Source organism: Phaethon lepturus, unplaced genomic scaffold, assembly GCF_000687285.1.
Source record: "Phaethon lepturus isolate BGI_N335 unplaced genomic scaffold, ASM68728v1 scaffold46400, whole genome shotgun sequence".
Taxonomy (NCBI): Eukaryota; Metazoa; Chordata; class Aves; order Phaethontiformes; family Phaethontidae; genus Phaethon; species Phaethon lepturus.
Window position 1 is genome coordinate 5,533 of NW_010512403.1, and position 15,711 is coordinate 21,243.

The following is a 15,711-nucleotide window of genomic DNA, read 5'->3' on the forward strand; positions in this document are numbered from 1 at the left end:
CATTTGATATTTTAACAATAATATGGAAGTCTGAATCTGTTGTGTTATACTTCAGTCTTGATATGTTAAGAAATGAGACTGAAATCTTGCAAGAAGAAACAATTGCATTTTAATATCCTAATTTGAAGCTTTAATGGGAAGACTAGGTACTGAAGAAGATAACTGGTTCATTTGTCATAGATTTTGTCTATAGTTGACATCTCAACAGTGATGGTAGCTGTACTCTGACCTGTTGCCTTTGGTAAATATTAGGACAAGTGATATGTAATACATGTTGTACTAGTGAATTAGATGTTTCTTACTGGCTTTGTAAATCTAATACCACCCATTGTCTTTTCATAAACAGGTTGTTACTGGCAGAAGCACCACTGAGGTCTGAATCCTGGAACTTGCTTTCAAGAGCTTGAAACAAAGGACTTCTTTCTAATTTGGCCATGGCTAATCGAGGAGCAACAAGACCCAATGGGCCAAATGCTGGAAATAAAATTTGCCAGTTCAAACTAGTACTTTTAGGAGAGTCTGCAGTTGGCAAATCAAGTTTGGTGCTTCGTTTTGTAAAAGGACAGTTTCATGAGTTTCAAGAAAGTACGATTGGAGGTGAGAAAGTTATCCTGTTGATTTGTTTCATGTTGAGTTTATATTGTTCTTGCCCTTGACAGCGTTGAATGTAATGGCACTTCTGCAGTGGGTCATTGACAGCGAGGATCAAATCTTGAGCCCTGTGTCTCTAACTGAGAACTGTAACTTTCTAAGTTAAAAGTTGTAGTTGGCACAAGGCTGTAGCAAACATCTGTGTCAAGTGAAGAAAGCAAATGTGTGCTTGAACTGCATAGTTTTGAACATTGGGCTTGATGTTAGATTTTGTTTGTGGGTGGATATGTAGCTATTTTAATTGTGCTGTATGCTTAATGTGTGAAATAACTGCTTAATAAGAATTAAGAACTTAGTTTCTGTGAAAACAAAGTGCTGCATCTTCCAAAAACGTTGTGTTGTCATTTATTGATCCTAGCTTTGCTTTTGATTTGGGAGAACTTGCTACATTTCTGGATATACTTTTCTTTGTTAGTAATCACAGACTTTAATGTGCTGTTTTTACATTTTGTGACTTCAAACAAAACAAGTTCTGGCTACTAGAATTTAAAAAAAAAAACCACAAAAAAAAAAAAAACCAAAAAAAAACAAAAAAAAACAACAAACCGCTCAACTGTTTAACTGTGAATGGATTTTATCCCTCCACCCTGACAGATTTCTTCGGTTATATTTTATGTTGGTTGTTCTTTGAGCTGTATTCCTCCTTGGAGAACTTTAAACTTACCCTAAAACTACCTAATGGCGTACAGACTTAAACAAAATAGGGATATTATGGATTGATAAATATTCTCTAGTAGTCCCTGTTGCTGCTTGCATGCATCGGACTGTTTCATTGTAATATTTATGTGAAGCCCTTTCAGTGGTCTGTATGTGTCTTTACACATGAACAGTTGTAAGCTACATTACAAAAATAAATACAAGCTGAATTTCATTGCATCATATTTTTATCCTATTTTTAGCTGTTACATGTTTATTAACATGTTACATGTTACTTTGTATCTGTCAGCATAAATAGAGAACCACTTTTTTTCTCCTTTGGGAGTCTTACTAGTGCTCACTTTTGGCTTTGTGCATTTTATAATGGCTTTAGGACAGGTGTTAGTGTGAAAGGTTTCTATATTATCTCGTGGTTAATATAATAAGTATTATAATGATGTGGTAATATGGAGAGCATTCTCAAAGATCAATAGTGAATTAACTTCCCCATATGAACGTGGTTTTTAGTTTAAGAAAAAACAAAACTGTTAAATTCGTTGTTCAATTTCAGCAATCTCCAATTCATTTAACCTCATTTTTGTTTTCTCTTGTTTTAGCATCTGGGTGGAACTAGGGATAACCCAAACCCTGTTACACTGTTTAAAATCTGTACAAATGTTAAACAGCTTAAGTTCAAGTTCAGATGTATAGAGTTTAGCATAATCTCTGTATTAATTTGTGCCTCTTCTATATAAAATAGAAACAGGGAAATGCCATATAATACAGGTGAGAGATACTAAATGCAACAATGTTGGGATTCAGAAAAAGTTTTCTGTAGAGAAAGCTGTATAACTGTAGCTTGTAGTTGCCTAAGGCATAATTTTCTTTGTATACAAAAGGGCCTTTTAGCAAAGAGAGGCTTATGTGCATTGTGAATCGGAATAAAAACATCTGAGAGTGCAGTTAGAGGCAGACATGTTGGATGGTGGTGGTGTGTTTTTGCCACTTCAGACTAGTGTAGCAATACCTGTTAGTTGCCTAAGACAAAAATATGGCTCCTAAGGGTGATAGGCTTTCTGATAATTAACACAGCTGATTAATTGTCAATTTAATATGGCCTTGCAAGATTGATGAAAGGTACCTTGTTTGCAGAAATTGGCTGGCATTTTATGGTGGTTGAAATGTTCCTTTCAACAAAAACAAGAGGATGTCATAGAATAAAACCCTTGTTTAATTCTCTTCTGAGTATGTCCCTTCATTTACGGAGTGTAGGTACATTCTTCTGTTGAAGAGAATAATGTCTATAAGAACTTCAAATCCCACTTGTTTAACATCTCATCTCTGCCTTGGAGAAATATAACATTGAGCTGGTTCTGAGGAGGAAGCCCTTATTCCGATGCAGGATGTATGGGGTTTTCTTAATCTGCTTTGGTTCTGGGCTGCTTTAGGGAGCAGGCTCCAAGAGGAGCCTGTTTTACCAGTCGTTGGATATTCGGCATTTGGAGAGATTTATGGTGATTTAGCATTGGAGCATCAAAGCCTTTACCTTCTCCAACCTGCCTGCTCATCTATGATGGATGCTAATACCCCTAAAGCAGGAACACCTGACCACTTAGCTACTCAGCTTCTCTATGTTTAGTTACCTTGTCCTTTTTATAAAGCAAGATTGACTTGCTTTTGGTTTACCGTAATAAGTTGAGTTGAAAGTTGCAGTAGTTTTGGAATGATTCATAGGCTATGATGTTTTGCAGTATGTGGGACAGGGTAGTATCCCAGGTATGCAAGGGTTATGGGTCAGTGCCTCTTCAGAATTCGATTTAAATGGGCCACAATCTGTCAGTATGCTTAGAGATGAGAGTCCCCAGTTCAGCCAAGTAGGGGGCTTCTTTTAGCATTTCATTAAGTGGAAGGTCTTAAAAAAATTTTTTTGTTATTGTTTGTTTGTGGAAGGAGCAAGGGCAAGCCAGTCTATGGTATTTCACTAAATGTCTGTCATGACTGGAAAAACAACTCCAAGCATTTATGCTGGATTACTCAAACTTCTATCTAAATTTTTGGATTTGTTGCATTTTCTGCTGGGTACTGTAACTGGGCAAACAATGTGACTATTAAAGCAGGTAATCAAGACAGCTTGTCAGACCACTGTAACAGTTGTGTGCTTATTTTTAAACTTCAAAAACTAAGATAGAACAGATGGCTGAGTTAAAACTCAAAAGGGTTAAGAGAACCCAGTAGAAGGAAATCTTACTTCTCAGTGTTTATTTTTTTTCCCCAAGAAACTCTTGAGATTCTAGCTTAGTTTTGTAATATAGGTTTCTATATTGTGTGGATACACACCGCTGTATTTCTAAGATGTACCTTAATCTGAATGGAAAATCTATGTTAGGAGTAACTGTTTGAAGACTTGGAGTAAGTTACTGTTTTCTGTAATTAGAAGACTGTTATTTATGGTGTTTATTCAGCTGTAGTGGCAGTGGATGCAAGTTCCCCTGCAACTGCAGGCTGCCAAAACTATGCTGAAATTAATTCTTGAGACCACTTGCAAAGTCAAAAATGTCTGCTTTAAGAACAAGAACTTCTGAGAAGTGATTCTCTCTTCCATACCCATTAGCTAAGGTGGAGTTTTCAGGAGCTGAAAAATCAAGGCTTTAGGGTACTATTCAAGTAATGTAAATGTGTAGAACTGTAAATACCTGAACTGTTGGAGTATAGCATGATGGGATGCTGTTACTGGTACTTTGTATAGTCTGTAGAAGCAGGATGAAATTTATCTAGAAGACTTATGAGAAGGTTTGAGGTTACTCAGAATCACTGTTACCAAAAAAAAAAAAAAAAAATTCTTTCCAATTATTGTTTTCTTATGCCTTTAACTTGAGGAAGACTGGTTAAGTAACTGCTCTGTGTTGATCAGAGTTGCTGGTCCATCAGCTAATTCTTGCTTCAATTCTCCTATATTTTAATAATAGTCTTGAATTGTTCAAGGAAATCATATTTGCATCTCTGTAATTTTATATGAATATAGAGATATAAGCAGACTTCTAGTTTCAGCACCTCTATCTTTTTTGTAGCTGCTTTTCTAACCCAGACTGTATGTCTCGACGATACAACAGTAAAATTTGAAATTTGGGATACAGCTGGGCAAGAGCGGTACCACAGTTTAGCACCCATGTACTACAGAGGAGCACAAGCAGCTATAGTGGTATACGACATTACAAATGAGGTAAGTACTCTATTATGGAGGCACAAGGGGGATTTGGAAGTTAGCAGCCTTGCATCTATCTTTCCTTATTCTTTTCTACTGACTTGTGTGAATCAATTCTTCATTTCATAGAATAGTATAGGTTGGAAGGGACCTTAAAGGTCATCTAGTCCAACCCCCCCCTGCCATGGGCAGAGACATTTTTCACTAGATCAGGTTGCTCACTTCGTATTGGACTATGTAATGTTAAATTGTGTCTGTAAAGTTCTTGCCAAAAGACCATTTCTAGGGTTTTTTTTTATTGTGTTGAAAAAGAGAGGAAGAAAGCAAATTCCGTTGTAGAAGTGTTTGAAATCCACCTTTAAATCAGCTCACCAGAATTGAGCTGTTAGTCTCACCACATTGCTGGTGGCCGTTTATTTCTGATGGTGAAAGACATTATTTCAATATTGTATTATTGCAAGTTATGGTAAGAATTGGAAAGATGGCACAAGCCATTGAGACCAAAACATAAGGTTATTTGATTTTCTTTTTATTTGAACTTAAATAGAGAAGTCTCACTTGTTTTTGGTAAAATAAGACTTAAAAACCAAAACACTCAAAAAAAACCTCCAGAAACCCTGTACCATAATGAACACTGCTCATTAATTAGAAAGTGTTGTGAAACCCTTTCAATAAAGCTGTTCATAAACTTGATTCTTCTAGAGGAGAAATTAAAATTTCCATTTTCTCTCTTAATCGTTTCTCTTTCCTTACTCTGTCTGCATAAAGACCTTCCTATCTTTATGTACTTTTTCAGCATTATCCCAACTAAGCACATTTGAAAAGTAAGGTAGGAATGTTTCATTTTAAAAGCTCAGTTGGCAAGTTGGAGCGTGCCTTTGGACAAAGGTAGCATCTTGCATTGGCCTTTTGCTTGAAGTATAGATAACAGAGATGGGGATAATAGGTGAGTACAAAAGGATGATAAAACTCAGTTGCATCACTTTGCAATCATTAACAGGAGTCATTTGCCAGAGCGAAAAATTGGGTCAAAGAACTGCAGCGACAAGCAAGTCCTAACATTGTAATAGCTTTAGCAGGAAACAAAGCTGATCTAGCTAACAAAAGAGCTGTGGATTTCCAGGTATGTACATAACTTCTGTTTATAGAAATAGCATTTTGTTGGAATAGAAAGTAAATAAACCTAGGAGGAGCTTATATGCATAGCCTAGGTCGTTGTTAAATGCTGTTAAATATAAACATCAACTGAGACTAAATTATACATGCTACTGAAAAATCTATTTCTGTACAGGTGGTATGTAGTAATAGACTTTTGTGAATAATTAAGTTTGAGGAATAACTAATTTATTTGCATATCTTTAAGGCTAATTGAATTTCTGTTCTTCAATGTGACCTCTTCCTGTCTTCTACCCGAAATTACCAGTAACTAGTTTCAATGGATGAGATAGCAGTAACTCTCAGTGTAAACCATTCTCTCTGACTTGTCAGCAGGAGAATTTTGATTATTGTATATGATACAAATCTGATTCATGTGCTTAACTTGCTTAGGCTATATTATTGAAGCAATGTTCAAGTTCTAATTGTGCTTTTCATGGCACTTTTTCTGTTCAGTCAATATATTGGTACTCTCACTGCTATGTTTTATATTCTAGAAAGTTTAACCAAGTCATCAGAAGATAGCTTCCAAAGCAAATAAAACTTAACTGCAGATGGTTCTGGTCCATTGATGATTGACTGAATTTGAATTAAGATCGTATTTATTAGTCATTAATTCTCTTACAGTTTTAATCTGTATTTGGTGTCACTGTGTGAGTTACTGCTGTATATAGTAATCCTTTTGTAACTATAGGAGTCAGACTATGAAGGTTAACAAGTGTTTTAGGTATTTTTATGCCAGAATTCAACAACGACATTTTCTAACTTTATACTTCCATTTCAATTGTAACATAAAGCTGTGTGACAGAAGACCTTCATGCTTTTTGAAAAGTTGTTGTATTTAACAAAAATTTCATACATGTGTGCACAGTCAAAAACCTAATCAAATTTAATACCAAAGTAGAACTACTATTTTTTGTACAATTACAATCTTAATATTTTTTTCAAATGTTCTTTTTTTTGTTAATGTGGATTTATGGGCTCCTTGCAGGCTTGACAACCCTTTCTCATTGCAAAGCACACTTTAGATTTCTACGTATTTGTTAATGTGTTACTTTAGATATAGTTACATAGATTTTAGCAGATGTCACTTAAATGAATATAGAATGCTGTAGATTTTTTCATCATAGGCATTCTATAGTTTGGCTTTTTGCAGATTTCGTATTGAATGCAAAGGCAGTTACATAATCGTAAGAAGCTGGAGATTCTCAGCTGAATTGGCTGACAGGAAGTGGCAAAAATAAGAAACTTTATAAAATGGCAAGATATTAAATGTTGCTTATTTGTTTTATAATTGTGAATTTCTGTCAGGATAATGAAACTGTTCTGATCCATCTGCCTCAATGGCTGAAAGATTTGAGATAGTTCACAAACTGCCTTCTTTCCAGGGTAATAGTAGACTTTCTGACATTTGATGGCAGTTTCTGGAGCTTATTTGTTGTTGCTATCACAGCTAGTGTTCTGGATCAGGTTTATCTTTTTATTAAATATTTTTATTTATTATTTAATTTTGCCTGAGATTTTTCATGTGGATATTTTTAAGATGAGTAAGGATTTTTAAGATTTCGTTTCTCAATGTTTATAACTGCTTGATGGAATTGTAGCTTCTTTATAGCTGATGATTAACACATTGTCACGTGAGTGTTTCAACAAACTTCCTTCCAAAATGGTATAGAAATTGTTCCTTAGTAGCAATAAAAGTGCAATGTGTAATGATAATGTGATTTAAAAAAATTTTTTTTTTTTTAAATGAAGTAATGCATTCTTATTTTAACTTCCAGGAAGCACAGGCTTATGCAGATGACAACAGCTTATTGTTCATGGAAACGTCTGCCAAAACATCTATGAATGTAAATGAAATATTCATGGCAATTGGTGAGTTTATGAACAAACTGAGAATTTAAGGGAATTGTTTTCACGAGAGACATACCACCACATCTTCCTAATCCAAGATATTTGTTTTTCACCTAAATTATTTCTGGCACTGAAGTTTTCTTAGGACCTTTCACATCCTTTCTGATGTTCAGAAGTCAGATAAACTTACTTGAAGCACAGTTGCACAGGTCTTCTGTCAAGCACGAAAACACTTGGATTAACTTGGAACAGCTAAACTAGGTTACTTTTGAATTCTATCAGCAAATTCCACGTACCTGTTTTGATTCCATGATGAAAACTTGTGCTGCTTCATATTCAAGCAAAATTAAGCTTTAGTAGTTCCATACAAAAAAACAACTTTCCCATGGTATAGGTAATCATAAAAAGCTTTACACAGCTTTTCTTAATTGTAAAATGCATTTGCCATTTGTTAATCAAATCAATGTAAGAATGTAAGTGAAAGTGTATACATGTGTGCCTTTTGATGGTATGTTGTTTGCAGCAGATTCCACACTGCCTTGGATAGGTGCAGAACCTGGAATGATGTACCCTTTAGGAGGCAGTGGTAATTGAAGCTGGAAACATTTCTAAAATGGGAGGATGATAATGGACTTGCTTTAAAAAAAAAAGTGTTCATTTTATTCTAAACAAAATATTTGCTAAATACACTGTTGTGTTAAAATTTTCTTTGAATTCCAAACGCAGCTATCTGAAACCCAGAAGCTGTAACAAAGATGACAATGTGTGCTTAAATTCAATGTCCAAGTATAAGTAAAGGACACTTTTGTGGAAAAGTAAATTTACTAATATGTTTTTAGCCCTAAAATAATTGTAGGGATTTCTGTAAAGATGCTAACATGTAATAGTAAGTATAAATTACTAAGAAATTTTGTGAATCCCATTGATAGACACAAAATTGTATTTCATTGTTAATAAAATATGCGTTTTTAGGTTGGTCACCAACCTATTTAGTAATCGCCTTCATCGCAGTAGTGACTCTGCTACTGGGGAATAGTAATGTATAGTGTCAAATAACCTTATTAAATCTGTTTTGTGTTTTGCACTACAGTGACCTCTCTATCCCACTTCCTTTTGTGAAAAATAGCACTGCTATAAAATTAAATGTTTCCAATAGCTCTTATCTTCTGCATTCCTAGTCAGTAAAGCAAAAGGTAATTTGTGGTGTGGTGAAAAATTCTAGCAGATGCAAATTAAATTATCACTATAGCAACACTTTATAATAAGTACTTGCTTCATATTAACTATAAATACTTGGGAGGAAAAAAAACATAACAGTATGAGTGCAAAGAGTATTTTTCTCATCAATGCTCAAGATAGGCCTTCATTTAATGATACAGAAATGCTCAATCACACTGTTCTGGTGAAACATTAAAATTAATTTGTGTAAAGGTGCAGTTTGCATCTTGTTTAAAAAATAAAAAGGAAAATTAATCCCCAAACTCTAATAATATTTTTGGTAATTTGTTATATCAACAGTAATTCTTACATTTCCATAGTTTAATGAAGTATACAAAGTAAATTTGAGGAAACAATGCCCAGTTAGTACCTGGGTATTTTGTCTGCAAGGTTGGTTGTCCATGTGAGTATTCTTTCACATTGTTGGGTGAAATTCAGCTTTGTCAGTGCATACAAGATCTCTGCAGCAAAGGACCCTGAGAGGAAATCTTGACAAGGATACAAGTATTGCATGGAACTTGGAATGGCCTTTTGCACAACATGGTTGGAGTTATTGGGATGATGTATAAATATGACCCTCAAAAATGGGAGAAAATGAGAACGTGTACAGAATTGAGGGATGCAAGCTACAGCTGCTTGTGAATTGGCTGCTTAGAGCTCATTCATAACTTCCAGTTAAAAAATTTATGTTAATTTACAGTTCTGAACTCTATCTACAATGCAAAACGAGAGCGCTCTGAAGACATTTTTCTGCTGGTGCTTTGTCCCTTTGTACTGTCTCAGCGGCTTAGTACCAGGTGAACTCCCGAGTTCTATCACAGAATCATAGAACAGCCCAAGTTGGAAGGGACCTCAGAAGATCATCTGGTCCAGCCTTTTGTGGGAAAGGGAGCCTAGGTGAGATTACCTAGCACCCTGAGATTATCTAGAACCACAACACATCTTACTGATGTGTACTCTGCTGGTTTTCTGGCTGTTGTACTTGCATTTTATTCCTTTTAGGAAAAGTTGTTCTTTAAAAAGCTGGCCAAAGAAATTACTTTGGAGTCGAAGCATGCAGCCAAACTGTAGAACAGGGATGGTTGTTGGTTCTTGGTAACATGGGCAAGACAGCCTCACGGAAGTCCTTTTATGTAGAACTTTTCTGATGGAGAGAAAGCTAGGAGGAGCTACTGCTCAGAGAGGTAACATTTGTCATCCTTATTTCTCATGTCAGGACCAAGGAGGTATCCTGGAGCTACAAAGGCAACAAATTATCACAGTCAATTCACTTGAAAGAGCTGGAGAGGAGGGACAGTTTGAAAAAAGAGGAGAGGCTTGATCTAGTGCTGAGCGCCATTTTATATGTTGTATGCAAAGACCTATTCTGGCTAGATAGCCAGGCAGTAGTTTGAGCCATTTCTGTGTTCTGTGCCTTTTCAATCTTTCTGTATCTTTTAGCACTAACATACTGATCTTAAAGCCTGTTCTCTGTAGCTGGATTCCCACAAGAGCCATCACTTACTGGCATAGCATACCTGTGCAGATATATTTTACTGCTCAAATTACTAATGCATTTCACTCTTGAAAATCATAGATAAGGTAGTTAATCATTAAGCAGTTAAGTGTCTTAACTTCTCTTATTACCAACCCATTGAATCAAATCAGATTTTATAGCGATTGTATTGATGTGCTTATAGAGTAATAGTGTTGATGGTTTGTGTACTCAGGTGATTTAATCTTAGTACGATCTCAGTTTTAACTCTTACTTCTTGTTAATTTTGTAGCAAAAAAATTGCCCAAGAATGAACCACAGAGTGCAGGAGCCAGCTCTGCCAGAGGAAGAGGAGTAGACCTTACTGAACCCACGCAACCACCCAAGAGTCAATGTTGTAGTAACTAAAACATCAATTGCTTTAAACTGTCCTGAATATTCTTCTGCTTCCTAACTGTTAATAACCGTGGAATTGGAGTGCTTAACCTGGCCCAGTACAGCTTCCAAACAGCGAAGAGACTTATGATAATAGTCAAGTTCATGATACAGAGTTGATTTTTTTTTTTTTTTTTAATTTTAACATGCATGTATCCACCACTGCCTGTAGAGGAGAGATGGAAGCGGAATAAACTTCCTTCAGCTGAAAGGTTATAAAGATCACTTACCATTAGGGGTGTAGAAGAACTACGTTCTGTGGACCTAATTGGCCAGTTGGTGTAGCCTCAATACTGATTACTGTTACAATAAATAGAATTGGGACATTCCATAATTCTTAGTTGTGCTTCAAAACCTTTTTAGAAACAGGGTCTAAAAATTACTTAAACTTATTCACAGTATTGATGCAACCAGTTGTTTCTGCAGGTATCTACTGTTTAGTTATACATTCCATAGTTTAATAATTTAATTACAAATAATACTTGCATTAACAGTTTTAAGAACCCTGTGCTTGCAGGAAAGTGGAGGTCTAGTTGGTACACTGTATGTAAATTATATCAACCCAGTTAGTTATCTAAAGGAATTGATGATAAATCAAGTTTAACTTCATTTCTAATCTGTTTGGAGGGTACAGACCAGTAAATTCAACTTTATGACTTAAGATTTTTTTTTTCTCTCTACAAACTGTAGGAGCTCTTCAAGTAAAACCACAACAAACTCGGTGTCTGTGACTTCTTTCTTCTTTTTGATCATTGCTGGCCATTACAGTTTGTTTTTCCCCTAAGGAAAACAATAGTGCACTAACAATTATGTACATCCAACTTGATTTTAAATTTGGATATTGATGTACTGTAAATAGGTACTCTGCATTGTAGTCTACATTTGTTTAATACTTTCTGTAATATTTAAGAGTTGCTTAAAGGTATACAGAATGTACAGTTACTTAAAGCTAACTTTTTTCCTCTCTAATCAAAGGGGGTTCTAAGTTCTTCCTTTATGGCTAGAACAGTAAGAAATGATGCTCCTGTAACATAAGTACTGCTGTCTGTCAGTAATGAACTTTGCAACTTTGTTTTCCAAAGTACATTTTATTTTGATCTGTCCAGTATATTGCACTAATTCTTTTAGTTATTTTCATTATATGAAATCTACCAAGTGTGTCAGAAGAGATGAATTAGTCTATTTAAATGTTGAACTGATAGCAGAAGCTTACTTGTGCAGATTTTAAATTTGCAGTAATCTGGGTTTAGCAAGGAAAATGACAGTTCACCAGTGTTTAGTTTTATATTGAGGTGCTCAGGTTTGAATAAAGTGGTTTAAAAAAATTTTTTTTATTACTGTTTCTTATTGGGAGTTTCAGAAGGTTTTATTGCATTTGCACAGTTCCAGACAAGATGTCTGATTTACTATATGGTTCAGCATTTAAGATGATTGCATGTGACTTACGACACAGCTAGATATAAGCTTCTACTATATGTACTGTGGCACTCCAATTATCCTATGATAAATTTTTAAGTGTTGAGGTAATTGGGTATCCCATTGCATCCATTTAGAAGTACGATCAAAATAGTAATATTCTCTCTTGAACCTGCAGCTAATGCAGCCTTTACCAGTTGTTCACTAATGTAGCTTGCTGCGTTGTCGTAGAATGTCTCAGAGGTATCTCTGCCTCTTCCTGCAGTTTGTGATTCACAGTTGGATGGGTATGTTTTTGTGCCCTCTTCAAACTGTGGTGGTGGTTTAGAACCTGTTGGTGATACAGTCTTTAGCAGTTCTTGACCAGTGTAACTTGCAGGTTTGTCACAAAATATCTTGGAGTCCATCTTTTCTGCCAGTTGTGGACATGAGTCATAATTAGAAATGTATGCTCTTGTATCTTTTGGGAACTGTTTCATGTCTTTAGATGCTATTGCCAGTACTTTCTCTCGCAGCTGTTTATGGGTGTGACTGGGACTTGTCACACAGAAAGTGTCAGTGTCTGTTTCTTCTTGCTTTGCAGTCTGTGACTGTGGCTGAAAACTGTTACATAGATAAACTTTTCTGCCCTCAAACTGTTCCAGTTCTTCAGAGCCACCTTGTGTGCTAGAATCAGACTGTTTTATCTCTCTGTTGTGTGAGTTTACTTCATTCTTACTGGAAAGAGACAGTTCTGGATCAGCTTGATTTTTGCGGTCATCAGTTTCCTTAGGAACTCCATCTTCACTTTGCAAATAGTTCCTGCTAGAACATTTTGGTTTATTTTGTTTCAGGTTGCCTTTTGAGTCAGTGAGAAAAATGTCTTTATTGGAATACACTATCTCTATTCCACCTTGTAGATCATTGATAGCCTTTGAGTCATTTAAGTTGTCTTCAGGGAGGGGCATCAAATACTGACGCTTATACAGAGAAGTCCCTTTTTGTTGAACACATTCATACATTCTCAAATACTGAGTGAATGTTGTTAGAGTTAATGCAAGTACTTCACTGTAATCCAAAACCTCCCAAAGGCCATTAGAAGCTAAAATAAGAAACTGACAAGAATCATCAATAGGGACAGTTATAGTATGAGGTACAGGTATAACAGATCTTTTCAGTACTGGATCTCCGTGGTGTCCAAGACCCCTTGTGGTTCTCAGGTACCCCTCTACTAATCCGTCTGGTTTGTTAGTGCTGATGTTTCCACCGTTCTGAAGTATGCGTTTTCTTTCGCTTACATTAGAAGTGCTGTGCTCTTCTGAGAGACAGTGACTCTTTCCATTTTTACATAGGACTGCATGTGCATTACCTAAAATAGAAGTAAGATAATATTTTGAATTAGTGTACTGATTTTTTTTGAGATAATTGCTGTTACATTAACAGCCTTTTGCTAAGGAGTGGGGGGAAAAAACTGAGATCATAGTTCAATTATCTGCTGCCACAGGCACCAATATGTCCGTCAGCGAATCTTGTTCTATTTTACAGCAAAGTTTTCCGTGTGGGTTTTTTTCCCTTCTCAGTATTCAGAAAACTGTTCTAGAACCTTTTTCTTCTGACTGCAACTAAACTCTTATGAGGAGTCTTAAGTGACATTCAGATTAAAATGCAGTCTGATAGAAATGTCGCACCTTGACTGGTTTTTAAGCAAGAATGTATAATTTTCTCAAACACTCTTTTTTCTTTTTCTTTTTTTTTTGTAGAAAAGTTTGTGCTTTCAAAAATACTATGGCTGAATGAACTCATCAAGAAGTTTCAGATTCAGGCTATTTTTAGCAGTATAAAATTTCTGGTATCTGAAAATAGTTCGGACATCCTGTAAAATTTACAATTTACTAACATGATGCCATAAATCTCTTCCTCGGTTAACGGACCCAAGGGAGCACGAGTTCTCACAGTCATCATAAGTCGAGAACTAACTTCTTTAGTAGGAATAGGTACTTGACCTTTCCCTCAACACTTTTGAAATCTGCAGGGTGAGAATGAAAGGTGTTAGAAATTGCAACACTGCAGGGGTCTAGTCTGATCAAACATGAATGCAGATCATAAGGGAAAGCAGCTCTGAAACAAAGCGATGTATTGTTTGAGATCCTCTATGGCTATGCTGGGAGAAGACCATTTTTTGTGTTAGAGGAGATTATTGGTCTGCTCCCATGTGTTGGCATAAGGGAAAAGTGGTGTCTTACAGGAGGAACCTGAGTGGAATGGTAGCTTTCCAGACAGTAAGCTGGCTGCAGTGTGGTCATTTATATTGCGTTTTTAATATCATCTGGCTAGACTAGGACACAGATCTCTGAAAAGTGTTTATAAGTAGGCACGGCTTACACACTAGTTGTATTTCTTGGGCAGTATTGGGATTGTCTAGTGTAGGAGACAGCTAAGTGTAGTCTGTGAAGGCAGATTTCTCTAGAAGGTGATTCAGAATTACCAAACGGAAGGACACACCTTTTTTTATTGATTATAGAATGTAGATGCCTTAAGCTTTGCTGTGTGACTGTTTCTTTGTGCTTGCTCCTTCCTCTGATTTCCATGGAGAGCTAGAAGATTGTCTAAAATTTCCTTTGAACCCTCTGAGTAAGACCAACAGCTGTAAGCCTAACAGAGGGCATAATATAACCCTTGTGGAACAATTTGACTGCAAGAGAGAATAAAATATAGCTGCTTTTGGATGTAAGTCTCTTGCCCTGTCTCTGGTTTGCAGACAAAAAAATAAACAAAAACTAGCTGACCTATCAATGTGGGACTAAATGAAGAAGACAAAGCTGGCCAATGCCACCATCTCCTTCTCTGGATATCTGATCATCCTCTTCAGTTGCTTACCTGGTGCTAAAGGAATGTGTCTATACTTCTCTAAGAACGCATTCCTGAAGGGAAAATGAAGCTTGATGTTGTGCAGGTCTTTGTGATACATTTGGTGGAAAATTAAGTGTATTAGACTAAACAAATGTGTATTTAGCAGTGGTTCAAAAATGTGGACTTAAATCATAAAAGACTTCAAGTATCTCTGATGAACTTCAAGCCTTAACACAGTAGTAGAGCTTGAGTTTACAGTATCTTTAATTGCAGCCAGCATAAAACCTCATCTGGGAGGGAAGGTTGGGAGGCAGGTTAACTAGAACATTTTGGTTTGGTGAATTCTCTGCCAAATTTTCTCACCTTCGTTTTACCTCTCAAGCTCGCTGTAATAAAAGTGTTTCTTCCCCAACAATGTGAAAACAAATGCATCTGAAAACATTACAACGTATATGTGAGTTAATACCATATTCTGTGGAAAGTGTGACTGCATCTCCTGACAAAGTATCTGAGCTAGTGCTAAACTACCAGTTTTGATAACCGTAACAGTAAAATTTGGGTACCTGCAAAAATGCTTGCTTGAGGTAGAGAAAGCATGGCTATAGCAACAAGCATTGGGAGAATGGAAGAGAGAGGGGGACAGACCACAGGTCAGTGTCAGTGCATGTTCAAGTTCTTTTATAGTGTTCCTCAGACTGGCAGAGGATTGCATACTATTGTTAAGCAAAAATACTTTTTCTTTTACATCTGGGATCAGTTTTTCCAAATGTGGAATATGATAATTTTTTTTCCTCCTGGAAAAAAAATGAAGCCTCTCAAATGGTTTTCCCTTTTCCTGCTG

At 36.1% G+C, this 15,711-nt stretch overlaps 2 protein-coding genes across 3 annotated transcripts in view; one reads left to right on the forward strand and one right to left on the reverse strand.

Moving 5' to 3' along the window:
* The first annotated feature begins 343 nt into the window (after positions 1 to 343).
* Positions 344 to 12,081, forward strand: RAB5A (RAB5A, member RAS oncogene family). 2 transcript variants are annotated; one of them, XM_010286649.1, is made up of 5 exons: positions 344 to 597; positions 4,356 to 4,507; positions 5,490 to 5,612; positions 7,426 to 7,519; positions 10,483 to 12,081. In XM_010286649.1, exons 1-5 carry the CDS (start codon positions 435 to 437, stop codon positions 10,596 to 10,598), a joined length of 648 nt encoding a protein of 215 aa, XP_010284951.1. In that variant the 5' UTR covers positions 344 to 434; the 3' UTR covers positions 10,599 to 12,081. The 2 variants fall into 2 exon arrangements, with proteins under 2 accessions (XP_010284951.1, XP_010284959.1); XM_010286657.1 differs by having other exon boundaries at positions 435 to 597; positions 4,398 to 4,507.
* A 55-nt stretch (positions 12,082 to 12,136) lies between these two features.
* Positions 12,137 to 15,711, reverse strand: part of PP2D1 (protein phosphatase 2C-like domain containing 1) — a 6,708-nt gene continuing 3,133 nt past the window's right edge. Inside the window, exon 4 of the mRNA XM_010286668.1 lies at positions 12,137 to 13,389. Coding sequence (XP_010284970.1) covers positions 12,137 to 13,389 — 1,253 coding nt within the window. The remainder of the gene's footprint in view (positions 13,390 to 15,711) is intronic.